This window comes from Limanda limanda, chromosome 5, assembly GCF_963576545.1.
Source record: "Limanda limanda chromosome 5, fLimLim1.1, whole genome shotgun sequence".
Classification (NCBI taxonomy): Eukaryota; Metazoa; Chordata; class Actinopteri; order Pleuronectiformes; family Pleuronectidae; genus Limanda; species Limanda limanda.
In genome coordinates, this window is record NC_083640.1 from 1,885,615 (window position 1) to 1,909,342 (window position 23,728).

Below are 23,728 nucleotides of genomic sequence, written 5' to 3' on the forward strand. Positions count from 1 at the left end.
AAAAAGAGAGAATAGATATTTATATATCACAGCAACAGTGAGGAGGAGGAGGAGGAGGAGGAGGAGGAGGAGGAGGAGGAGGAGGAGGAGGAGGAGGAGGAGGAGGAGGAGCCGTGGCAGCGTGAGGCTCGTCCACACAGATCTGCAGAGAGAAGAAACAAGAAGCTGAAACACACCGACTCAAACTGGACTGAACAGATTTACATGCTCCCGTCATGGTCTCCAACCCGTTAACACCTGAGGGCCTTAAAAATGCTGAGTCACTTCGAACTCAAAGTGAAGTTTTGCATCACGTGACTCACGGATTATTTGCATTTACTCTCACAAGCAACGTAACGGGAATATTCGCCTGTTCTGTGGAAAACTGACGGAGTCTAGAGTCATCACGTGGGAGGAGCTCACGGCTGAAATCACAAGTATCCACCATTATAAACAGTGGCATTAGCTTTAAGTGGAGAACCACCCGAACTATTTAAAAAAACACACATTTTACACCATTGAAACACACCCAGTTATTGAAAACTCACGTGTCTATCTAAAAACACTGATCTGTTGCTTCCCTAGTCAGCTCCACAGCTAACGTGGCTCAGCTAAAGCAGAGAGAAATTTTCATATCCACATCTTGGAGACTCTTCCTGGAAGTCTCTGGTCTAGTAAACCATCTTGATGAAGACAAGTTCTTTCTGAAGCCTCCGCATTGATCCCTCCCTGGAGTGGTGTGGCTTATGTTCTTCGTGGGTCTAATATAACACCTGAGGCTGCACTGAACTCAAAGTTTTGCATCATGTGACTCACGGATGATTTGCATTTACTCTCGCAAGCAACGTAATGGGAATTTTCGTTTTTCTTTGGAAAACTGACGGAAGCTAATTCCTGTTTTGGAAACAAAGGACTGTGGTTTCCAGCACGAGAATCAGAAGGAACGTTACTGCTACAGCTTCCATCTCCACCTTCACTCCGTCCTACGCTCTGATTGGCTGGAAATCTTATGAGTATGAACTCGGCTTTACCGACGGAGCCTCGGTCAGCGGGAAAATCACCCGAGTCTGAATCTTCATTATTTAAATCTTTGTTTTGGTGAATGAAACTCTCACTTAGATCTTCAGCCATCGTCTGAATCACTCAAACGTCTTTACAGGCTGAGAGAGCTGAAAAACAAACTACACTCCGGAATGGATTCTGACTTCACTGCAAGTATCAGGAAGTTTATGATAACTTCATAAAGACATGCACACGAGTCGTCCAGCTCTAAAGAGAGAAACACGCATGTGGCATCAGGTGTAAACGGGTTGAAGGAAGCATGTAAACCTTAGTTTTACATCCATGACTTTAGATTTAAAAAGGCACAAATGTAGGAATATTTCAGGTTAGTCAGTAAAATAGAACTTTGTGTTGTTTCTTTAAAGTTTCAGCTCAGATAGAAGTGGTTTCACCCTCACAGAGTTCAGTGTGACATCTTAACTCCATGAGGAACACCTCGGTCCCTCTCTGGGTTCGTGTACGTTCCTCCTGGACCGGGGACTCACCTGTGTGAGATGTTAGGACCTGAAGGCTTGCTGGAAACGTGCCGTCTCTTCAAAGATGAGCTCCTTCAGCGTCTCTTTGGGTAGATCGTCCAGCTCCATGTCAAACTTGAAGGGAGCCTCAGCGACCGGCTGCACAGGACGACAGAGACACACTGGTTTAAAACCTTTATCCAGTAGGACAGATATGAAGGAATAAGTCCCAGAATTAAACAGTTTTCAGACAGTGACATCTGAAGACAGATCCCTGTGAGCGTCTCACCTCGTCTGTGGGGTCGTAGTATTGCTCCAGGTACGGATGAGCCAGGGCCTCCTCCACCTCGATCCTCTTGTGAGGGTTAAAGGTCAACATCTTGTCCAACAGGTCCAGAGCTGCAGCGCAAAATGACACATCAGCAAAAAGAGGAGATGATGTCAGAGATTTGGAAACAACCTCAGCAGATCAACACCCGGCACACTGAGCAGGACTACACTCAGTTCTAATTGTACACATTTCAGGAGGAGCTGCAGTGTTTCCTCCAGGATCTGTCTGGGGTGAACTCTGTGATATTGAGGATGGATGGATGGATAGATGGATAGATGGATAGATGGATAGATGGATGGATGGATAGATGGATAGATAGATGGATAGATGGATAGATTACTTTATTCATCCCCGAAGGGAAATTAAGTCGTCATAGCAGCCGGTATATTTGAATACAATAAAATACAATACAATAGAATAAAATAAAAAATATTGAGGTAGAAAGAATAAAAACAGAAACACAAGATAAATAGGTAGATAAGGTGCAGTGGCAAGATGATGGTAATAGTACTGATGATATGATGGTAATGTTATTGTTAGACAGTATATAAAAATAGTACAGTATATATAGTATATAATATAACATAATATATATGATAGTAATTATACCAATATAATAGCAGTATATAGTAATAATGGCAGCAACAGTATATATAAGAATAATAGTAAATATAATAATAATATGTACACATGTATAAATATGTGTATATAGACTTATATATACAAAGAATATACAGAGAGTATGATATAATATGATATATAGTAGAGGTATGAATATAAGTATTTGACTATACAATAGATAATATACTATGAGTGTAAGAATATGTAGACAGAGTGCAAAAGACAATATTATTGTATAAAATGATATATAATATCAATATGGTTTAAATTAACACATATCACATATGATGTGAAGTAAGAGGTCGTCCGGGCTCTGACCTTTGGGGTCGGCGTTGGGGAAGAGGCGGTTCCACGGCACTTTGCAGCGCAGCGGCAGCGACAGCAGGTAGTTCCTGGCCTTGATGTTGATGATGCAGTTGAGATCCTCCTGAGACGGAGAACCCAGGATCCCTGAGGGAGAACAGATGAGGTCATATCATCAGGAGCACACAACACTACACACAACACTACACACAACGCTACACACAACGCTACACACAACACACACTGTACTACCTCGGTCTCAACCTACTGTAAAACAGGGAGATATTGACTGGTGTGATGTAATTGTATCTATAATTAAGAAGCAAGTGGGCACAGTATAATAATTTATATTTCTCACATCCAAGTTGGCTGAATATCTGCTATTCACACATGGTTCACACTTCACTATTTACTGATTCAGAGCAGAATTATTACCCAGAATGTGGTTGAGCTGATCCAAGTAGTGTTTCCCAGGAAAGATCGGCCTGTTGGACAACATCTCAGCCAGGATGCAGCCCACGGACCAGATGTCTATGGACTTGGTGTAACCCTGAGGGTCACAGGCACAGAGACACAGTCACACCAAAGGTCAATGAGTTCAAACAGAATGTATTCTGGTCTGGAAGCAACAACAGAGGCTGAAGCCTGGAGGTGTGAGGACCTGGAAACTGGTTTACTACATCAGAGTATTAGCAGGATTCAGAACACAACGTCTATAATTAGATTAAAAGGAATACAAGAACTCTAATTTAAACTGAAATTTAATTCATGACAAAGCTGAGCTCCCAAAACAAACATTTAATCTCAGCCTTTTCTCCTCTGTGATCTCGAAGGACACTCACCTTGGAGTTGAGCATGATCTCAGGTGCTCGGTACCAGCGAGTGGCCACGTACTCCGTGAGGAACCCGGTGTGGTCGTGGTCGGGATCGGCCACGCGAGCCAAACCAAAATCACAGATCTGCACAAAGACGAGACACAACACGACGATGAGCAACATCAGACGATACAGATTGTTTTCACTGACAAAGTCAAACTGTTGGAACAGTTCAGACTCTTCAGAGCAAAGGTTTGAACGTCTCTCCTCTTGAACCACGATGGTCAGACACACATTATTACACACAACTCTTCATATCAAATATCCCATATAGTGCATCTAGCTGTCTGAATGATTAGTGAGTATCTGGACCCGACCTTGAGGTCACAGGTGGTGTTGAGCAGGAGGTTGGACGGCTTCAGGTCGCGGTGCAGCACGTTGGCAGAGTGGATGTACTTGAGTCCACGGAGGATCTGGTAGAGGAAGTAGCAGATGTGGTCGTTGCTCAGGTGCTGAGTCTTCAGCAGCTTGTACAGGTCCGTCTCCATCAGATCCTGGACGATGTATCTGCACGTTTACACACGTTAAAGAACTTGAACAACAAAATACACAAGTAGAAAACTTTGTCCCGGGTCGGATGAGTCACGTTTTTTATTCCCTATCTGGTGCACGTGGATATGTTCTATGAGAAATGAGGATCCTAGAGATGTTGCTGTTGAGACGACTGTGCTGGTTTCCACTGAGCGAGTCGGCTCATCACCAGCAGAACAACACACACACTACATGAAGAAACTAGGATTACGGACTCCAGTTGCTGCTGGGCTACAGTGAAGAGCGTCTCCGACAAATACACGGTGACAGGAGATGATTATGTAATAAAACAACTGAACAGCCCCGGTCTGCAAACAGTGTTCGAGTGGAAGAGCCTCAGTTAGACGGATGAGAAGTGAGAAGGATACACGTCCTTCATCTGGTCGATGGTCGGCGTGCGGATGATGTCGTTGATCCCGATGATGTTCTCGTGTTTGAAGCGCAGCAGGATCTTGATCTCCCTCAGCGTGCGCTGGCAGTACGTCTGGTGCTCGAAGGGACTGATCTTCTTGATGGCCACACGCACCTTGTTCTCCCGGTCGTGGGCGGCGCTGGAAAACAAAACAGACCCGAAAGGTTGAAGGAACAAAAGACTGAGATTTTACACATTTGAAATAGAAATATTGATTTTTGTGTTCTTCCGCTCTATCTTTTTCTGCCCCCGGTTAATTTTTGAGAATCAGGCTGAATTTGACACGAAGCTTTTCTTTATATTAGATTAGATTCAACTTGTCATTGCACAGTACAAGTACATATGCAACGAAATGCAGTTTAGCGTCTAACCAGAAGTGCAAAAAAAAGGCAGTAAAATGCAGAGTATTGTGCATATTAAAGTGAAAATGTAATAAATAGGATCTGTACAGTAGAAATATATATGGAATATAACAGTATTAACAGGAATTGTAAGATATAGGACGATGAATACACTATGAGCAGGCTAAAAAATATAAATATGAATACACTATAGGCAGGATAACGTATGAATGTACGCAGCTCGGCTCCAGTTTGTTATACTGGTTTCTGAAATCCAATAAAGAAAAGCTTTTCATGTACAGGAAATAATAAACCATGTCTGCATGCACGAGATGTCTTAGTCCGTCGGATCTCACAAAACCGTCCGACACAGAGAAGAGTCAATAAGTTCAAACTCAAAGCTGAGGAGGTTTCTTCCATCATGGGAACAAGAGTGTGATGGGAAAGCAGAAGGTTTAAGATCAGAACTGAATCTCTCTGGAACTAATCTTCCAGCTTCAAGAATATCCTGAAAACCACTTGAACGATGAGGTTCATGTGATCAGATGCAAACAGGAACGATTTCCTTCGAGCACCAGGTGATGAAGACGAGCAGAGAGAAATGTGAGAGTGACTCCAGCTCGGTTTCCGCCTGCAGGCCTTTCTCTTTACAGGATGACGTGCAGTGTTTACTGAAGGTGGGCGTCGTCATTCATCACTCGCTGTTTCTTTGCGTTAACACGTGACAACACGTTCATGGTTCACTACGATCACTGGAGAGCAGAGGATTCCTGTTGGGTTTGCATGTTCCTCACTCGCTACTTCACCTTTGTTTGTCCTGAGAGTAAAACAACTGAATTAAGATGAAAACAAGTTATTTTTTAATGCAAAATGCAATAACAACTAACAAAGGGCTTTACTGTTTTGAGTGTCTGACTAATTGTCTGAGTGTGTCTCCACCCAGGAGATTAAATGTTCACTTCCCCTCACACGTCTTGTCCCTGCCTGTGATGAGACACGTCCTCCGCACCGAGGAACCCGTCCAGGTACAGACACGTCCAGCGACTCGGCTCAGGCTCTTTGCTCCGGTTCACCGGCTGCTTCAACTTTCTCACGCTCACTACGCCCGAGATATTTAAACACACGTGAAAAGAGAAGAAGTAGAACCGCTGGCTCATGCTCGGACGTCTCCAGGAGCAGGAGAGTGAGCTCACACTTTCCCCTTCAGTCGACAAGTTATGTAAAAACAAAATGACGTCACAGTGAAGTTCAGCTAGTTTTGGATTTAAAATATCAGCTATTTATCATTTAATCCAATTAAAACGTTGTCATAATAAACAGATGAGTTATAATCTGCAGGGGGGGGGGGGGCATGGAGAGATTCCTGGGGCGTTGCCATCGAGTGCAGTGACTGATTCATTCAGAGGTTTTGGTTTCATGTTGCAGGAGATTAATGACTTCTTAAGCACATTGAGGTTCTAGTGAAACGATAAACACTCAGACCACCTAGTTTCCAGCCTGTGGTGAGGAATGATAATCGAACCAGACGTCTTCGGTGCTTCAGGAAGTGACACATCACAACGTCCGACTCACAACCCGCCGCCAACAGACACACAAACCACTCCAGGACTTTCTGCATCTACACGTCCTCACTGTTGCAACTCGCTGCCTTTTGGTGCAATCGCTAAAAAAAACAAAAAAAAACTAAATTGCCCAACAGAGCCGATCTTCTTCAAGGAGGGACAAACAGCAACCTTGCGATATTAATGGTTTCCTCAAGATGCAGCGTTCACATCCAGCCCAGTGTGGGTTTTTATTTCTGCACATTACAAACAGAAAAGACTGAAAAACACCCACGGAGGACGAGAGAGCAAGGAAACGAGTTGCTATAGTGACGGGGGCGTCGGGACTGGAATGTAAACGCAAGTGTGCCAGCCTTCTGCGAGGGAAGTATGAGTGACCTTCCTTTCCACTTGTGTGAGGAGAGAGTGTGTGTGTGAGGTGTGTGTGTGTGTGTGTGTGTGTGTGTGTGTGTGTGTGTGTGTGTGTGTGTGTGTGTGTGTGTGTGGGAGGAAAGCGTTCTCCGTGTTACTGTTCACCACCAGCAGATCCCCTCGTGTACACAGACCGGCTGTTTGTTCACATACAGTCAATGGTATGTTCTCACATTATATAAAAGCACAAGAAAAATATGTCTTTACAATACCTCATCTCATACAGTGTGATGAAATATGATTTTCATTATGTTCTAATGCAAACGGCAGCAGGGACAGAAATGGCTTCAAAAAAATACTGCCTGACTAATACAGATTTTTTGTGAGATGAGGCAGATTCTGATATTTGGAGTAAAAAATGCCAGATGCTAATATATATCAGCATATATGTATATATAATATTACAAATGTCAATCATTCCTAACATGTATAAATGGCTAAATAGAAAGAAACACAAATACGGCCAAATATATAAAACTTGAATGGAGCAAATACATTTTTCTATGCATAACGTAAACATGAATAAACATATTTACTGTTTCTGCCTTGTTCCTTCTGTAGAATAAACATTTTCATATCAGCAAAGATTAATGTCTCATATTGGTATATTTTTAATCAGCCAACAGATAATTCGTTGTCGCGCTCCAGTAAGAACTGTACGAACTCTCTGGCACATTGATATGATCAGATTTCTCTCGGTGAGTCTACAGTTTGTCGGATGAGTTCATTCCCGATGTTTGTGAGTTTTAAAGAAACTGGTATAAAAGTATAAAATCAATCTGTGACCTCGGACGTTAATATTGGGGCAAATCGTCACAAATAAAATCGACCTAAAGGAAACACTGGTGTGCAAATATCATACAAACCATTCAGTCACAATATTAAAGAAATATAAACCTATTAACTTGTTGATTGTGTGTTTGTCACTGAAGACGATAATTTGATCAACAGAAATCGATGTTTAACTGATAAACTCGAAGTCACAGAAACTGCACCTTTTCTCCCTCAGGACTCTGGGTTTGTTAAAAAGATCTTAAAAGACAACACAACTTGTACGGATATGCAGATCAGTGTGTTTGTGTTTAATTATGGTTAGACTGGAGAAAACACCAACGTGCAGCAGTTACACACTTCCAGGGATTAAATATCACATATGTACTTGTCCATAAATAGGAATACAACTCTCTTGATGTCCTGCAGCGGCTGCGTGACGGGAACCAACGAGGACGAGCGGGACAATCTGAGCTCCAGATTTCACAATGTTTGCTGAGGCAAGCCCCACAGTCCGTTAGAGCAGGCCTGAAAGAGAGGGAACTTTCTGAGGAAGTACAAAGTTCACTGGGCTGAGTCAGTGTGTAGTAGTATCAAGATCACTGAGGACTTCCTCCTGTGAGCCTGTTGCTCTCAGGGTCTAGAGACGTGAGAAGCAGAAGCTGAGACTTCACAGGTCGGGATCGATTCTGAGGCGACTTGGTCCCAACTGGTAGAAACACACACATCCAGCTTCAAAACAAAGCCGAGTCATTCCTCAGAGTTAGAAAGCTTCAACTCATTTAGACCCAAGGTGCTGAATTAAAGAATCTGAGACCTGAGAGTTTTCTGAGGAGCCGACAGAATCATAAAACATTTTAAATATTTCAGTCTCTGAAGCCGATCCAGATTCAAACATTTAATAACTTAAACATGTTTTGCTTCCATTTTAAAACAGTTTCCTCTAAACTATGAACTTTAAAAGAAACAACAACAAGCACACAAGCATTTGAGTGACTCACAAAGTATTTCATCAGTCACATGTGTTGGCCAACATGACATCGTGCGGAGAAGCACACAAACGTTGCATCCGGCCAGAATGGGCACACGCACACATGTGTGTGTCTTCCTGTCTCAACACAACACACCAGCGTCCTGATGGGCCTGGATATGAATAGCTGCTTATTCATCCAGGGCATTTTTAGCCTGAAATCATAATCATAATCATAATAATAATAATAATGCAGTCATAGGAACATGTTCTTGTGATTGAGCTGAGGAGCTGTGGTGATGACGGAGCTCCACTGTGTCTCTGCTGTCTTCTACCAGAGGACACGGCTCAGAGACGACTGTCCTATCTGCCCATTGTCTTCTGAGCATGCTCAGTGCGGACCGCTGGAGGAGGAGGAGGGGGGGGTAGCTCTGTTTCCAAGGAGATGGGAATACAAGGCTTTACACTGCAGCCGCTGGGTTATGCAACAGGACTGTTACCATGACGACGCTCAGGGGGTTGGCTTGAAGGGGGGTGGGGGGTGGGGGGGGACAGCTCACTATGCTTAAGGGTGCAACGTGTCCCCAGGAAGAGCCGATTACGTGAACGTCCACACACAGACGGACATGGTGGAGCGTGATGCTCGGTAGAGGACCGGTGGCAGCTCGGAGGGACCACGGGAGGGACGGGAATCGAACACGTCCACCGGCTGATGAGCGGTGACGTGTCAGGCTGCTGCAGGATTACGTCTTTGCATCATGTTGTTTCCACCAGGTTGAACTACAATGTTCTTTTAGAGAAGTTACATTGTAAAAACCACACACGTTTAACTCATAATACAGAATCTACTCATGTGGATGAATCTGCTCTTTTAATTTGAAATGTTCACTTCCTGTCTCTGCATGTCATTTAACCACAGTCGCCAGAACCCTCCTCTCTACGCTCACATCATGTAAGAGCCCAACGTGATGAAGTCTCTCTGTGACGGATTCAAACCGGCCGTCGGTGAAATGAATCCTCAAGTGACCTCACAGCAAAATACACTGAAGACTTAAAAAATATAGAAATATGGACGTGCAAACAAGTGAATGCCACAAACGTTTCTTTAACACGTGTTCACACCAACTCAACACGAGCTTCCAGGTCAGAAAGAGACAAACATGATGAAGCACAGAGATTGGAAATTAGCAAGATTATCGGCCCAATAATACGAAACACGACCTCGACTTCCTGTCCCATATCAGACGAGATCGTATGAGAAAATGAATAAAATCAACGAGTGAAACCACGAACGTCCTGAATTCAGAGAAACAAACAGGAAAGTCTCAAGCTGAAGAGTCACAATCGCACTTCTATGATTTCAACACACAGACGACACTAAAAACCAAACTTCTGTTACTGAGTAAACGACTCTGTTTGGATTCTGACTCTTTATCCGAGCGTCAGATTAAATAAACGTTGTTTCATTTACTAACAACTTGGATTCACATTGAAACTGAGCTGAGCTGTAAAAAGAAGAAACGTGTGTAAATAACTGTGCGTCCACAATAAAACATGTTTATGACGAGTTTAAACGACAGGTTTGTTTGACCACCTGTCGGCCGAGGGCTAGTTCAACGTCAGGTTTCAAGGTAAACACAGGTTTAAGAATTTAGTAGAGTTCAACTACAGGCGCCGTCCTATAAAAACATGACTGCCTGTGCCCATGAGCACGCGGGCACTCCCTGATTCTGTGAAACCACTTTGTTCCCGGCAGCTCTCGGCTGCTGATCAAACACCTGGAGCTCGTTATCAGTCGGAGATTCCATCCACGGACGAATCTCTAGATGTAACACGTGCTGTTTTATGTACGTCAAAATTCTGCCAATGTAATGAAATCAGAAAGGATTTATTACCAAGTAGGTAAATAGGTGCATACATTGAACATAAAGCATAAAAACACAATAAGTACTTCACATAAGGAAGAAATAACTGTATATAAAACAAAACAAAAATATATACAAGAGGATAAACAGTCAACACGACATTATTATTATCTAAAATACCAAACATGGACTGAAAGGTTCCGTCACTGTTTTCCACTGTGACAATCACAAAGAAAATATTTTAATAGCTCTTTTTGTTTTAAAAACACGATAAAAGCATCACCTCAGACGTGTTGGTAATTTCAGAGACTTAACAATAAAAAATAAAGGTAAAAAACGAATCAGGATTTAAAAAATTAATGTGTAGGGTTTTTAAAATATCAAGGATTCCTGCAACAACTCACAAAATGAACCACACGTGTTCACAGACTGTCCATAAACATCCAGTTCTATAAACTAAACTGTGAAGATGTAAATTATGTCTGTAGTTAACGTCTATAGCTAACAGTCCGGTGAGACCCCTGGTACTCCGCTGCTTTACATGTACACACATGTTGCATTGAGTCACATTAACGTCTCGGTTACACACACAAGGAGCCGGAATACAAGACAATAGCAGCTCTATAGAAGATGAACACAACTCGCAGCCGAGTGCAGCTCTATAGACGATGAACACAACTCGCAGCCGAGTGCAGCTCTATAGACGATGAACACAACACGCAGCAGAGTGCAGCTCTATAGAAGATGAACACAACTCGCAGCCGAGTGCGGCTCTATAGACGATGAACACAACACGCAGCCGAGTGCAGCTCTATAGACGATGAACACAACACGCAGCCGAGTGCAGCTCTATAGAAGATGAACACAACACGCAGCAGAGTGCAGCTCTATAGAAGATGAACACAACACGCAGCCGAGTGCAACTCTATAGACGATAAACACAACACGCAGCAGAGTGCAGCTCTATAGACGATGAACACAACACGCAGCCGAGTGCAGCTCTATAGACGATGAACACAACACGCAGCCGAGTGCAGCTCTATAGACGATGAACACAACACGCAGCCGAGTGCAGCTCTATAGACGATGAACACAACACGCAGCCGAGTGCAGCTCTATAGACGATGAACACAACACGCAGCCGAGTGCAGCTCTATAGAAGATGAACACAACACGCAGCCGAGTGCAGCTCTATAGAAGATGAACACAACACGCAGCCGAGTGCAGCTCTATAGAAGATGAACACAACACGCAGCCGAGTGCAGCTCTATAGAAGATGAACACAACACGCAGCCGAGTGCAGCTCTATAGACGATGAACACAACACGCAGCCGAGTGCGGCTCTATAGAAGATGAACACAACACGCAGCCGAGTGCAGCTCTATAGAAGATGAACACAACACGCAGCCGAGTGCAGCTCTATAGAAGATGAACACAACACGCAGCCGAGTGCAGCTCTATAGAAGATGAACGCAACACGCAGCCGAGTGCAGCTCTATAGAAGATGAACGCAACACGCAGCCGAGTGCGGCTCTATAGAAGATGAACACAACATGCAGCCGAGTGCAGCTCTATAGAAGATGAACACAACACGCAGCCGAGTGCGGCTCTATAGACGATGAACACAACACGCAGCTGAGTGCAGCTCTATAGACGATGAACACAACACGCAGCTGAGTGCAGCTCTATAGACGATGAACACAACACGCAGCTGAGTGCAGCTCTATAGAAGATGAACACAACACGCAGCCGAGTGCAGCTCTATAGACGATGAACACAACACGCAGCAGAGTGCAGCTCTATAGACGATGAACACAACACGCAGCTGAGTGCAGCTCTATAGAAGATGAACACAACACGCAGCCGAGTGCAGCTCTATAGACGATGAACACAACACGCAGCAGAGTGCAGCTCTATAGAAGATGAACACAACACGAAGCCGAGTGCAGCTCTATAGACGATGAACACAACACGAAGCCGAGTGCAGCTCTATAGACGATGAACACAACACGCAGCCGAGTGCAGCTCTATAGACGATGAACACAACACACAGCCGAGTGCAGCTCTATAGAAGATGAACACAACACGCAGCCGAGTGCAGCTCTATAGAAAATGAACACAACACGCAGCCGAGTGCAGCTCTATAGACGATGAACACAACTCGAAGCCGAGTGCGGCTCTATAGAAGATGAACACAACACGCAGCCGAGTGCGGCTCTATAGACGATGAACACAACACGCAGCCGAGTGCAGCTCTATAGACGATGAACACAACACGCAGCCGAGTGCAGCTCTATAGAAGATGAACACAACACGCAGCCGAGTGCAGCTCTATAGAAAATGAACACAACACGCAGCCGAGTGCAGCTCTATAGACGATGAACACAACTCGCAGCCGAGTGCGGCTCTATAGAAGATGAACACAACACGCAGCCGAGTGCGGCTCTATAGACGATGAACACAACACGCAGCCGAGTGCAGCTCTATAGAAGATGAACACAACACGCAGCCGAGTGCAGCTCTATAGACGATGAACACAACACGCAGCCGAGTGCAGCTCTATAGAAGATGAACACAACACGCAGCCGAGTGCGGCTCTATAGAAGATGAACACAACACGCAGCCGAGTGCAGCTCTATAGAAGATGAACACAACACGCAGCCGAGTGCAGCTATATAGAAGATGAACACAACACGCAGCCGAGTGCAACTCTATTGAAGATGAACACATCACGCAGCCGAGTGCAGCTCTATAGAAGATGAACACAACACGCAGCCGAGTGCAGCTCTATAGAAGATGAACACAACACGCAGCCGAGTGCAACTCTATAGAAGATGAACACAACACGCAGCCGAGTGCAACTCTATAGAAGATGAACACAACACGCAGCCGAGTGCAACTCTATAGAAGATGAACACAACACGCAGCCGAGTGCAGCTCTATAGAAGATGAACACAACACGCAGCCGAGTGCAGCTCTATAGAAGATGAACACAACACGCAGCCGAGTGCAACTCTATAGAAGATGAACACAACACGCAGCCGAGTGCAACTCTATAGAAGATGAACACAACACGCAGCAGAGTGCAGCTCTATAGAAGATGAACACAACACGCAGCAGAGTGCAGCTCTATAGAAGATGAACACAACATGCAGCAGAGTGCGGCTCTATAGAAGATGAACACAACACGCAGCCGAGTCCAGCTCTATAGACGATGAACACAACACGAAGCCGAGTGCAGCTCTATAGACGATGAACACAACACGAAGCCGAGTGCAGCTCTATAGAAGATGAACACAACATGCAGCCGAGTGCAGCTCTATAGACGATGAACACAACACGCAGCAGAGTGCAGCTCTATAGAAGATGAACACAACACGCAGCCGAGTGCAGCTCTATAGACGATGAACACAACACGCAGCCGAGTGCAGCTCTATAGACGATGAACACAACACGCAGCAGAGTGCAGCTCTATAGAAGATGAACACAACATGCAGCCGAGTGCAGCTCTATAGACGATGAACACAACACGCAGCAGAGTGCAGCTCTATAGAAGATGAACACAACACGCAGCCGAGTGCAGCTCTATAGACGATGAACACAACACGCAGCCGAGTGCAGCTCTATAGAAGAACACAACACGCAGCAGAGTGCAGCTCTATAGACAATGAACACAACACGCAGCCGAGTGCAGCTCTATAGAAGATGAACACAACACGCAGCCGAGTGCAGCTCTATAGACGATGAACACAACAAGCAGCCGAATGCAGCTCTATAGAAGATGAACACAACACGCAGCCTAGTGCGGCTCTATAGAAGATGAACACAACACGCAGCCGAGTGCAGCTCTATAGACGATGAACACAACACGCAGCCGAGTGCAGCTCTATAGAAGATGAACACAACACGCAGCCGAGTGCAGCTCTATAGAAGATGAACACAACACGCAGCCGAGTGCAGCTCTATAGAAGATGAACACAACACGCAGCCTAGTGCGGCTCTATAGAAGATGAACACAACACGCAGCCTGTTGAACCCGGAGTCATCGAGCTCGTCTTCAGGGAGATAATCACCCAAATTACACAAATTACATCTCCTTCAGAATTGCACAACAGGATTTGAGTGTCGAGGCTCTCCTTTGCCCCCCCCCCCCCCCCCACTCTCCCCATTGGCTGTGGAGCGGTGGTACTGATGTCAGAGGCAGAGGGGTTGCCATGGCGATGGGCATCACAGAGTCATTTCAAGAGGACGGCTCGTTGCAGGAGGAAGCCGAGAGTCAGAACCTCGAGGGTCAAGGAGTCGATATCGAGATCAGCTGGAGATGTGTTAGCTCTAGATATTTGTTTTGGTAAAACGTTCTCTAGAGCAAATTAGTGTTAGACTGTAAGATTAAATCCAAATTAAGAATCCAGAGTTTTGTTCAGATTCCAGACCTGCTCATTTCCAGACTGCAGGTTCAGGTCACATGTGAAGTGAGCTGAAGCTAATATCTGATAAACAAAAACATCAGCTGCTGGAATGTGAAGATTTGATCCATTTCCTCTGGTTTATCACCAGAATATTTGTTAGAAATGACAATTCATGGCAAAAACAAAAGATTATTCATTAGTCACAAAGTAACAAACTTTACCTTCGTCACAGTGATTTAAATTTATAATCTAATGATACGTTCACGTCACGTCAGACGTTCTGAGATTCAGCTGCAAACGACAAAATACTGCTCATATGAAGAGTTTCTTTTAATTGTCTTTACAACGCAAATGATATTCGATATTTGTACCTCAAGTCGATTGTGTTGAGAATCACTGATCAACACACTGGAGTATTTTCCTTTAAATAAACGTCTGTTAACTCACCACCTGAAGAAGGGGACAGGTATTGAGACGTGGATTCAGCCACCAATGGAAGAACAGCAATATTTATGTGTAATAATACGAACAGGGTGTGTGTGTGTGTGTGTGTGTGTGTGTGTGTGGCGACATTTGCAGGAGGAGGAAATGTTGTGTATTAAGTTGCACACACACACACACACACCTGTCGTGCCGGAAAATCTTCCAATCTTTAAATCTTTATAAACAGAAGCCGCTCTGGCAGCATTCCCCCGTCAGCGACCTGCTCTCGTGGGCGGGCAGTAAAGGCAGAGTACTCAGCGGGTGATTCGCTCTCTCGTGACCACGTGAGCAGACGGCGTTCACCAACCCGGAGCCGGCGTGAAGAGGCTCCGAGCGGCGTGGACCCGCTCGGCCCTCAGCCGCTGAGAAGCCCCGACACGCAGCAGCCTCACCGGCAACAAGAGGCTGTTGAACACAGGAATAGAATCACTCTGAAAGTGACACAGACTCGCTGCTGAACGCCTCCTCCACAAGTCAAGCAGCTTGTGTAACACACGGGATCCCGACTGCAAACTTCTGTGCAACTCTGCAACCAAATAAATCCTGTGAACGCAAAGAACTACAACTAAGAGACAATTAAAGTACATTGTCCCTGGTTAAAGGCTCAAATTCTCATTTAGAGTTTATATCCAAAGAAGTTAGGATCATCCCAACTGGAAACTAGTGGTTTAGCTATGTTGTAGTTTTCAGACTTATTGACTAAATGTGTGTACGAGTCTCATTTCACTTCTTATTTGTAGTTTTACTAAATTACAAAATATGGAATCAGGACTTGCTCTCAAACTAAATATTTATCTGAGGATGAAGAAGAGGAGCCGGACACTTAGAAGACGAAGACGTCAACTTGGAAACACGAGGAGATTCCAGATCTTCTGGTGATGAGTGATGAGCTGGAAACAACAACACTGATCTTTATAAGTCATGTCCCGCCTCCTGCTGCTCTACAGGCTCCGCCTCTCGCCTGGATGTTCCCCACATGTTCCTGTTTCAACGACCAACAACAACCTGTTGCTGCTGCTCCACAAACACCAACTACACAACATGTCAGAATCCAATTTTCTGGACATTTCCTGGAGTTCATGTCTGAAAATAGTTTTTCCATTTCAATCATTCTGCTCAACCTGTTGTGTGTTAAATGTGTTTTATACATTAAGTGCATAAATTAAACTAGGAGTTAAAAACCAGCCTCGGTCCCGCAGCACTTGTTGAAGCTGTTTACGAGACGCTAACAGCGGCCACAAGAAGAGACCGACACAGAACGACTTTCTGATGTGGCTTTGAAAGACACTTGAGACGCAAACCAAAGGGAATCAGTGACGAGCACGATGCACCGCTACGTTTGTTACTGGAAACCACAGGACGAGAAGAACAAGTGACTGGAAACCTCAGGACGAGAAGAACAAGTGACTGGAAACCACAGGACGCAAGAAGAACAAGTGACTGGAAACCTCAGGACGAGAAGAACTGGAAACCACAGGACGAGAAGAACAAGTGACTGGAAACCACAGGACGAGAAGAACACCGACAAGAAGACACATCGCTGGAATCCAACTGGACACAAACAGGAAGCAACTGGACTTTCACACAAGAGGAGATCAGAGAGATGAATGGAGAAGTTTTACTTGGCTCCAATATCTTAAATATATTGTATTTGATTCTATCTGTATCTTCCTCCCTCTGTATTTTTCTCCATTCAACTAATATAGGTCAAATTTTCTCTTTTATTCTAATCTAAGCTGCGATTCAGATCCTTGTATGTTTCCCATTTGAGAGTTGTGTTATATTTGTGTGTGGTTTTCCTAGAAGCTACTGTTGGTTTCTCCCGAGCCTCACACATGTTTCCATTTATCCACGAGTGATGCGTGCGTGTGAGTGATGTGGAGCCGTGGACATAAATATGTTCATGTTCTTACAAAGACGGGTTTCATGAGTTACTGATTTTAATCTCCACTCTTTTATTTTCACCTGGAACCACTTTGTGTTTTAGCTTGACAAGTGCTTAGTAAATAAAAGGTGTTATTACTACTGCAAATATAAGTGTTATTATCAATTTCTCTTTAAGAACATTAAATGCAACGTATCACAGTTTTTGGTCAAATGATTGAAGAGTTATTTAGTTTTGTGAGAAAGGCTTGTGAAAGACAAAAGATCTCATTTATGATCATAAGTCATTTGTGTGATCCCTGTAACCTCAGCCAGGCACGTCGGACCGGTCTGTGCTTGTTGCTATAATTTGTGATTTCAGGAAATAGGAGATGCTCGACGCTCACAAGCCGTCGTGTTGTGCGTCTGTTTCCTGTGTTTGCTCTGAGATTATAATTCTAACGAAGCGTATCGACGTTTCCTTGGAAGAATCAAATGTAAAAGGCAGAGCAGCTCAGGGTTCTGGGGTCTGATCGGAGGGGCTTTGTTCACACACCTGCCCAGATTCAAACTTTCCAGAGTGGAAATACACTGGTCACATAATAAAGAGTTCCAATCAGGTCCACTGAAAACCATGAGAGATCATATTTTGCCATCATTTGGTCAACAGGAGGGAAGCTGTCAAAGAGAATTTCATTTTTACTGGAAGGTTCATTCCCAGAACCGGGCAGAAAACCTGGTTTAACGACAGAGAATTCGATTGACAGATAGTGAAACTACATTAAAAGAAAGTGAACGGAGAAAGCGTCAGAGAGCCGCCCACAGAGCGACTGACAGACGAGAGGTGAGAGATGAGAGGTGAGAGACAGGAACACCAGAGTGAGTGAAAAGAATCCACAACTTAGTGCTTGTAACGTGTTAACATTCATATGAAGTGGAAAACATGGGCCGAGTTCCCAATAACAACAACTGTCCTTTCTTATCTAAGATCATCTGGAGAACCTCCTGCTTTTAGTTTGATGGATTCAAGCTATTCAAGCTCCAATAAACATTACATGTTATAATTCGTTTCCATGATTTGTCCTTAAATCTTTTGAGGGCTGCAAATTAGGTTTATTTCCATTATTCATTATTCTGCGAATCATTTATTTCCAGATAATTGTTTGGTTGATAACATTTCAGACAATTGCACCTGGAGTAATTCTTTAAAACATCTTCAAATATAAATTTCCATGTAAATCTACTTTCATACTAAAACAAGATTTAAAAAAAAAAGGACTCCTGTTTATTTTGTAACATTAAAAAAGCTAAAGCTGTAACTTCAAATCCTCTCAAAATCAACTGTCCTTTCTTATCTAAGATCATCTGGAGAACCTCCTGCTTTTAGTTTGATGGATTCAAGCTATTCAAGCTCCAATAAACATGACATCTTATTATTCGTTTCCATGATTTATATCCTTAAATCTTTTGAGGGCTGCAAATTAGGTTTATTTCTGTTATTCATTAATCTGCAGATTGTTTTTTTCAGAGACTTGTTTGGTTGATAACATTTCAGACAATTGCACCTGGAGTAATTCTTTAAAACATCTTCAAATATAAACTCCCATGTAAATTTACTTTCACACTAAAACAAGATTTTAAAAAAAGGACTCCTGTTTATTTTGTAACATTAAAAAAGCTAAAGCTGTAACTTCAAATCCTCTCAAAATCAACTGTCCTTTCTTATCAAAGTTCATCTGGAGAACCTCCTGCTTTTAGTTTGATGGATTCAAGCTCCAATAAACATTACATCTAGTTATTCGTTTCCATGATTTATATCCTTAAATCTTTTGAGGGCTGCAAATAAGGTTTATTTCCATTATTCATTATTCTGCGGATCCTTTATTTCCAGATAACTGTTTGGTCGATAACATTTCAGACAATTGCACCTGGAGTAATTCTTTAAAACATCTTCAAATATAAACTCCCATGTAAATTTACTTTCACACTAAAACAAGATTTAAAAAAAAGGACTCCTGTTTATTTTGTAATATTAAAAAAAGCTAAAGCTGTAACTTCAAATCCTCTCAAATCCTTTCTGAAGATGTTATTTGATATATTTTCTTTCTTTTCTGTATAACGTTGCATTTCTTTTTTTTCTGTTTTTCTTTTTCTGTTGTTACCTCGTGTTTTTGTTTTGTTTTGTTTGTTCCTGAAGTTATATTGCCCAATCCATGTCTGTCTGGACACATTGGTGTTGATTGTTGTACTCATGTTTACCTCCTGTCTCTGTAAACGTCCATTCAGCCCTGCACTTATATATATTGAAAATCCTTCAATAAACAGATTTTGATTTGAAAAAAGGACTCCTGTTTATTTTGTAACATTAAAAAAAGCTAAAGCTGTAACTTCAAATCCTCTCAAAATCATAGTGTGAGACCATTCGGTTCAGCTGGAGTTTGGTCAGAGGAGAGTTTCTTTAGTTATTGTGGATTTCCATTTCAGTTCTTTCCCCCAGCTCTCAGCCCTTCTCAGCTCTCACTCTAATGTACGACTGTCTCCTTCACTTTCACTTTCCAGCCTCCAGGCTCCGGCTCGTCTGCTCGGCTTCAGCCTCGAGCTGCGTTTTCCATTCTGCCGACAGAAAGATGCTAAACCAGCAGCTGAGCCTCGGCTGTGAGGAAACAGGCTGCGAGTCGAATCAACGCTCTCACAGAATCCACGCCGTCTCACTGCAGAAGAAGAAGAAGAGAAGCGCCGCTGCTGCTGCTGCTGCTTGACACGACGACTCTGTGTTATGTAATCCAGTGAAGTGTGAACACTGAAGGTGAACGACACAATCACAGGCTTGAGAAACTGAGATTCTGTGTCTGAGTGAATGTGGAAGATGCATTTAGCTAAACTGAGGTTGTGCAACAGGATCAAATAGAATTTATACACAAGAAATAAAATGGAGCATCAATGGAGTTTTGATTCCTCCGTGATTCACTACAGAACTGATAACATATCAGTAGGTAGAGCAAACTGTTTCCAGATTGTTTATCTCCTACAGATTCTATAGAATGTAACTATACATCAGCTACTAATGTACGAGGTACTAATGCAAGAAAACCAAGAAGATATCACCAACACAACTGTAACATTCTGTGCAAAGCAACCACAGGAGGAACACACGCAGATATTATAAAGAGACAAACATATAATGTACTATAAGAGAATGTATTGAGAACAAATGTGAACAGATTAGGTTTAAAACGACAGATAAAGATAAAGAGTGAAGTGAAATCAATGTTAATTTAAAGCGGAGGACTGGTCACATCCCTGTCGTAGAGAGATCACTGCAAGATGTTCATTTTATGATCTATATTTTGAATTTAAAAGGCTAAAATAAAGGAATACTGATGGTTTTTAATGTAGTTTACACAAGTTGCCAAACTACATAAAAGCAACAGAAGTACAGACTTCTCAGATCTGACAACCCACGAGATAAAGGGTTCAGATTATTAAAATGAACGGGGGCCTGTACACACTCCTGTTGTAGAAATATTATTAAAATTAGTATAAATCAGTTCCTTTTATGAGCTGCATTTTCAGTCAGTTAAGAGAGAATAACTGTTTTTTTTTACCAACAATAATACAAGTTACTAACTGATTAAAATAGATTAATAAGTGAAGAAAAGGGACTTGAACTGATGGAGAAACTGTTATTTTTTCACATATAGAAACTGGCTTCATTCAGCTCAGGACAGTTGATTGATATGAAATGTAAATGACTTACTGTACAGTTGATTTAAAACCTAGAAACTAAATAATTATGTAAAATGAATGATCATATAAAGTGGAGGATTATACACACTCCTCTTGTAAGAATATTATTGGAATAAATATAAATTTGTTCATTTCACAAGCTGTAATTTGCCTAAAAAAAGCAAAGTACAGTGTTTTTTAACATAGTTCACCACCAGCACCAGTTATTTACTGGTTTAACAGACTAATAGGTGAAGAACTGGGACTCGAGCTGATGGAGAAACTGTTTTTCTTCACATATAGAAACTGGATTCATACAGCAATGAAATGTAAATGACTGTAACTGTACAGATGAGGAGTGAAAACCTATAAACTAAATACTTCTAATAATAAACTAATAAATCTACTTTAGATGAATAATCATATAAAGTGGAGGATTGTACACATCCCTGTTGTCAGACTATTATTGGAATAAATATAAATTTGTCTGTTTCATGAGCTGTGATTTGCCTTAAAAACTCATGACACAGTTGATTGCTATGAAATGTAAATTACTGTAAATGTACAGATGAAGAGTTAAACACCTATAAACTAAATAGTTATTGGAATAAATATCAATTTGTTCATTTCAACGAGCTGTAATCTGTCTAAAAACGCATTAAACAGAAAAGTACAGTGGTTTTTAAGCGTAGTTCACCACCAGTACCAGTTAGTTACTGGTTCAATAGACTAATGGATAAGAACTGGGACTCGAGCTGATGGAGAAACTGTTTTTCTTCACATATAGAAACTGGATTCATACAGCAATGAAATGTAAATGACTGTAACTGTACAGATGAGGAGTGAACACCTATAAACTAAATAGTTATGTGAAATGAATAATCATATAAAGTGGAGGATTGAACACATCCCTGTTGTAAAGATACTATTGGAATAAATATAAATTTGCCTAAAAACTCAGTAAAAGGAAAAGTGCAGTGGTTTTTTTAACGTAGTTCACCAGCAGCACCAGTTAGTTACTGGTTCCACAGACTAGTGGATAAGAACTGGGATTCGAACCCTTCACTTTCTGGAACCTGGAAGCTAACAAGCTACATGATGCTACACCGAGGTGTCGGGCGAGCCGAGGCCGGGCCCGGGCTGCCTGTTTCCGGCTGCACTCACCACACCATCCCGTAGGCTCCCTCCCCGATGTACGACAGGTTGTGGTACCGAGGCCCGACGTCGAAGGCCTGCCCGCGGACGAGCTCCGCCGCCGGGCTGGATCCGGAGCCGGACCCGGTGGGAGGGGCGGGGGGCACCGCAGCGGTCGCCATGATGAGCACTGGGTCGAGGTTTTAGATCCGGACTGGTGCTGGACTGGTTCTGGAGAGGAGCCGGGACCGGGACTGGGACCTGAGATCTGATCCTTCGAGTCTCCGAGCAGCTGTGAGGCCTCAGCGACGTGCGCGCGCCTTTCTACTGGCGGGAGCGCGCCTGGGAGCTGCGGCGCTGCCCGGGCGGGAGCGCGCAGCGGCGGGAGCGAGCGCGCCACGTGACCTGCTCTTCTAGTGTAATCCTTATATAATAATTCACATATATACTACTAATCATAATATAATAAATAGCAATTATGATAATAACAATTAAAACAATATTATTAATAGTAATAATAATGTGTGAGGTATGTTTTGTGTTCTATGTTTTGAGTTTGTAGCTTTTTATGTTAATTTTTACGTTTAAGTATCTTTGAGTACTTTGAAAGTGCTAAAAAAAAATTAAATGTACTGTTATTATTATTATTACAAATTACTTTATAAATGACTTATTATTAAAAATGACTACCAATAATAACAATTAAAACAATATTATTAATATTAATAATAATGTGTGAGGTATGTTGTGTGTTCTATGTTTTGAGTGTGTAGCTTTTTATGTTTACGTTTAAGTATCTTTGAGTACTTTGAAAGTGCTAAAAAAATTAAATGTACTGTTATTATTATTATTACAAATGACTCCAGAATGCATACATTTTCACCACTTTCTAAATTTCTGTAAACTTAAGTAACGATATGAGCACGTTGACGCCTCAAAAAGCCAATTTTTTTTTTTTTTTTAATCCTTAAAATTTCATTAGGGCTTCCCACTGTTCGGTGCTCGGGCCCTAATTCAATATTTTGTAATAATTTAGATATTATTGTTATAAATCATTGTTATCATAGTAATTGTTAGAGACAGACTGTTTCTACAGTTTCAACAACCTCGTGTTTTCATCGCGTTTCATCAAACGCCACAAAGTTTGAATCTCTACGTTGTGGAGATAACGTCATTTTGATATGAGCGACGTGTAACGTGTAACGTCAAAAATTGGCGACTTCCTGTGGCGTGATTCCATAATGCTCCGCCATAACAACTTTTTTGTGGTTCCACAGTTCCACAAAAAATCCGAACTGTTGTTGTAGTGTTACTAGAAAAAAATTTTATTTAAAAAAAAAAAGATGATATATACAGTAAATGATAATTCATAGAGATTGATTGCTCCGTCAGTTTCCACTTTTTTCCACCAGATGGCAGTCTTGTATTGCTCAGTTTAAGCAAATGTTGTGATCTGTACACATTTAAAAATTCTCTTTTTACTCTTAATCATAAACTAAAGTTGTCTCTCAACATGAATTGACACATCAGTAAGTTCAATTTAGTTTCCAACATATTAACAATTTAATAAATCTGTGTGAACAAACTCTTCCGCCCTGGAGAAGAAGACTAGACATAGATAGGG

The 23,728-nt window shown here is 42.4% G+C and overlaps 1 protein-coding gene across 1 annotated transcript; it reads right to left on the minus strand.

Moving 5' to 3' along the window:
- Positions 1-76: 76 nt before the first annotated feature.
- On the minus strand, positions 77-22,408 carry mapk1 (mitogen-activated protein kinase 1). The gene is made up of 9 exons (XM_061071224.1): positions 22,135-22,408; positions 4,526-4,708; positions 3,944-4,133; positions 3,594-3,710; positions 3,187-3,301; positions 2,767-2,898; positions 1,786-1,895; positions 1,527-1,655; positions 77-142 (listed from the first exon to the last, which is right to left on the minus strand). The coding sequence occupies exons 1-8, from the start codon at positions 22,284-22,286 to the stop codon at positions 1,539-1,541; spliced, it is 1,116 nt and encodes a 371-aa protein (XP_060927207.1). The 5' UTR covers positions 22,287-22,408; the 3' UTR covers positions 77-142; positions 1,527-1,538.
- Between the last annotated feature and the right edge of the window lie 1,320 nt (positions 22,409-23,728).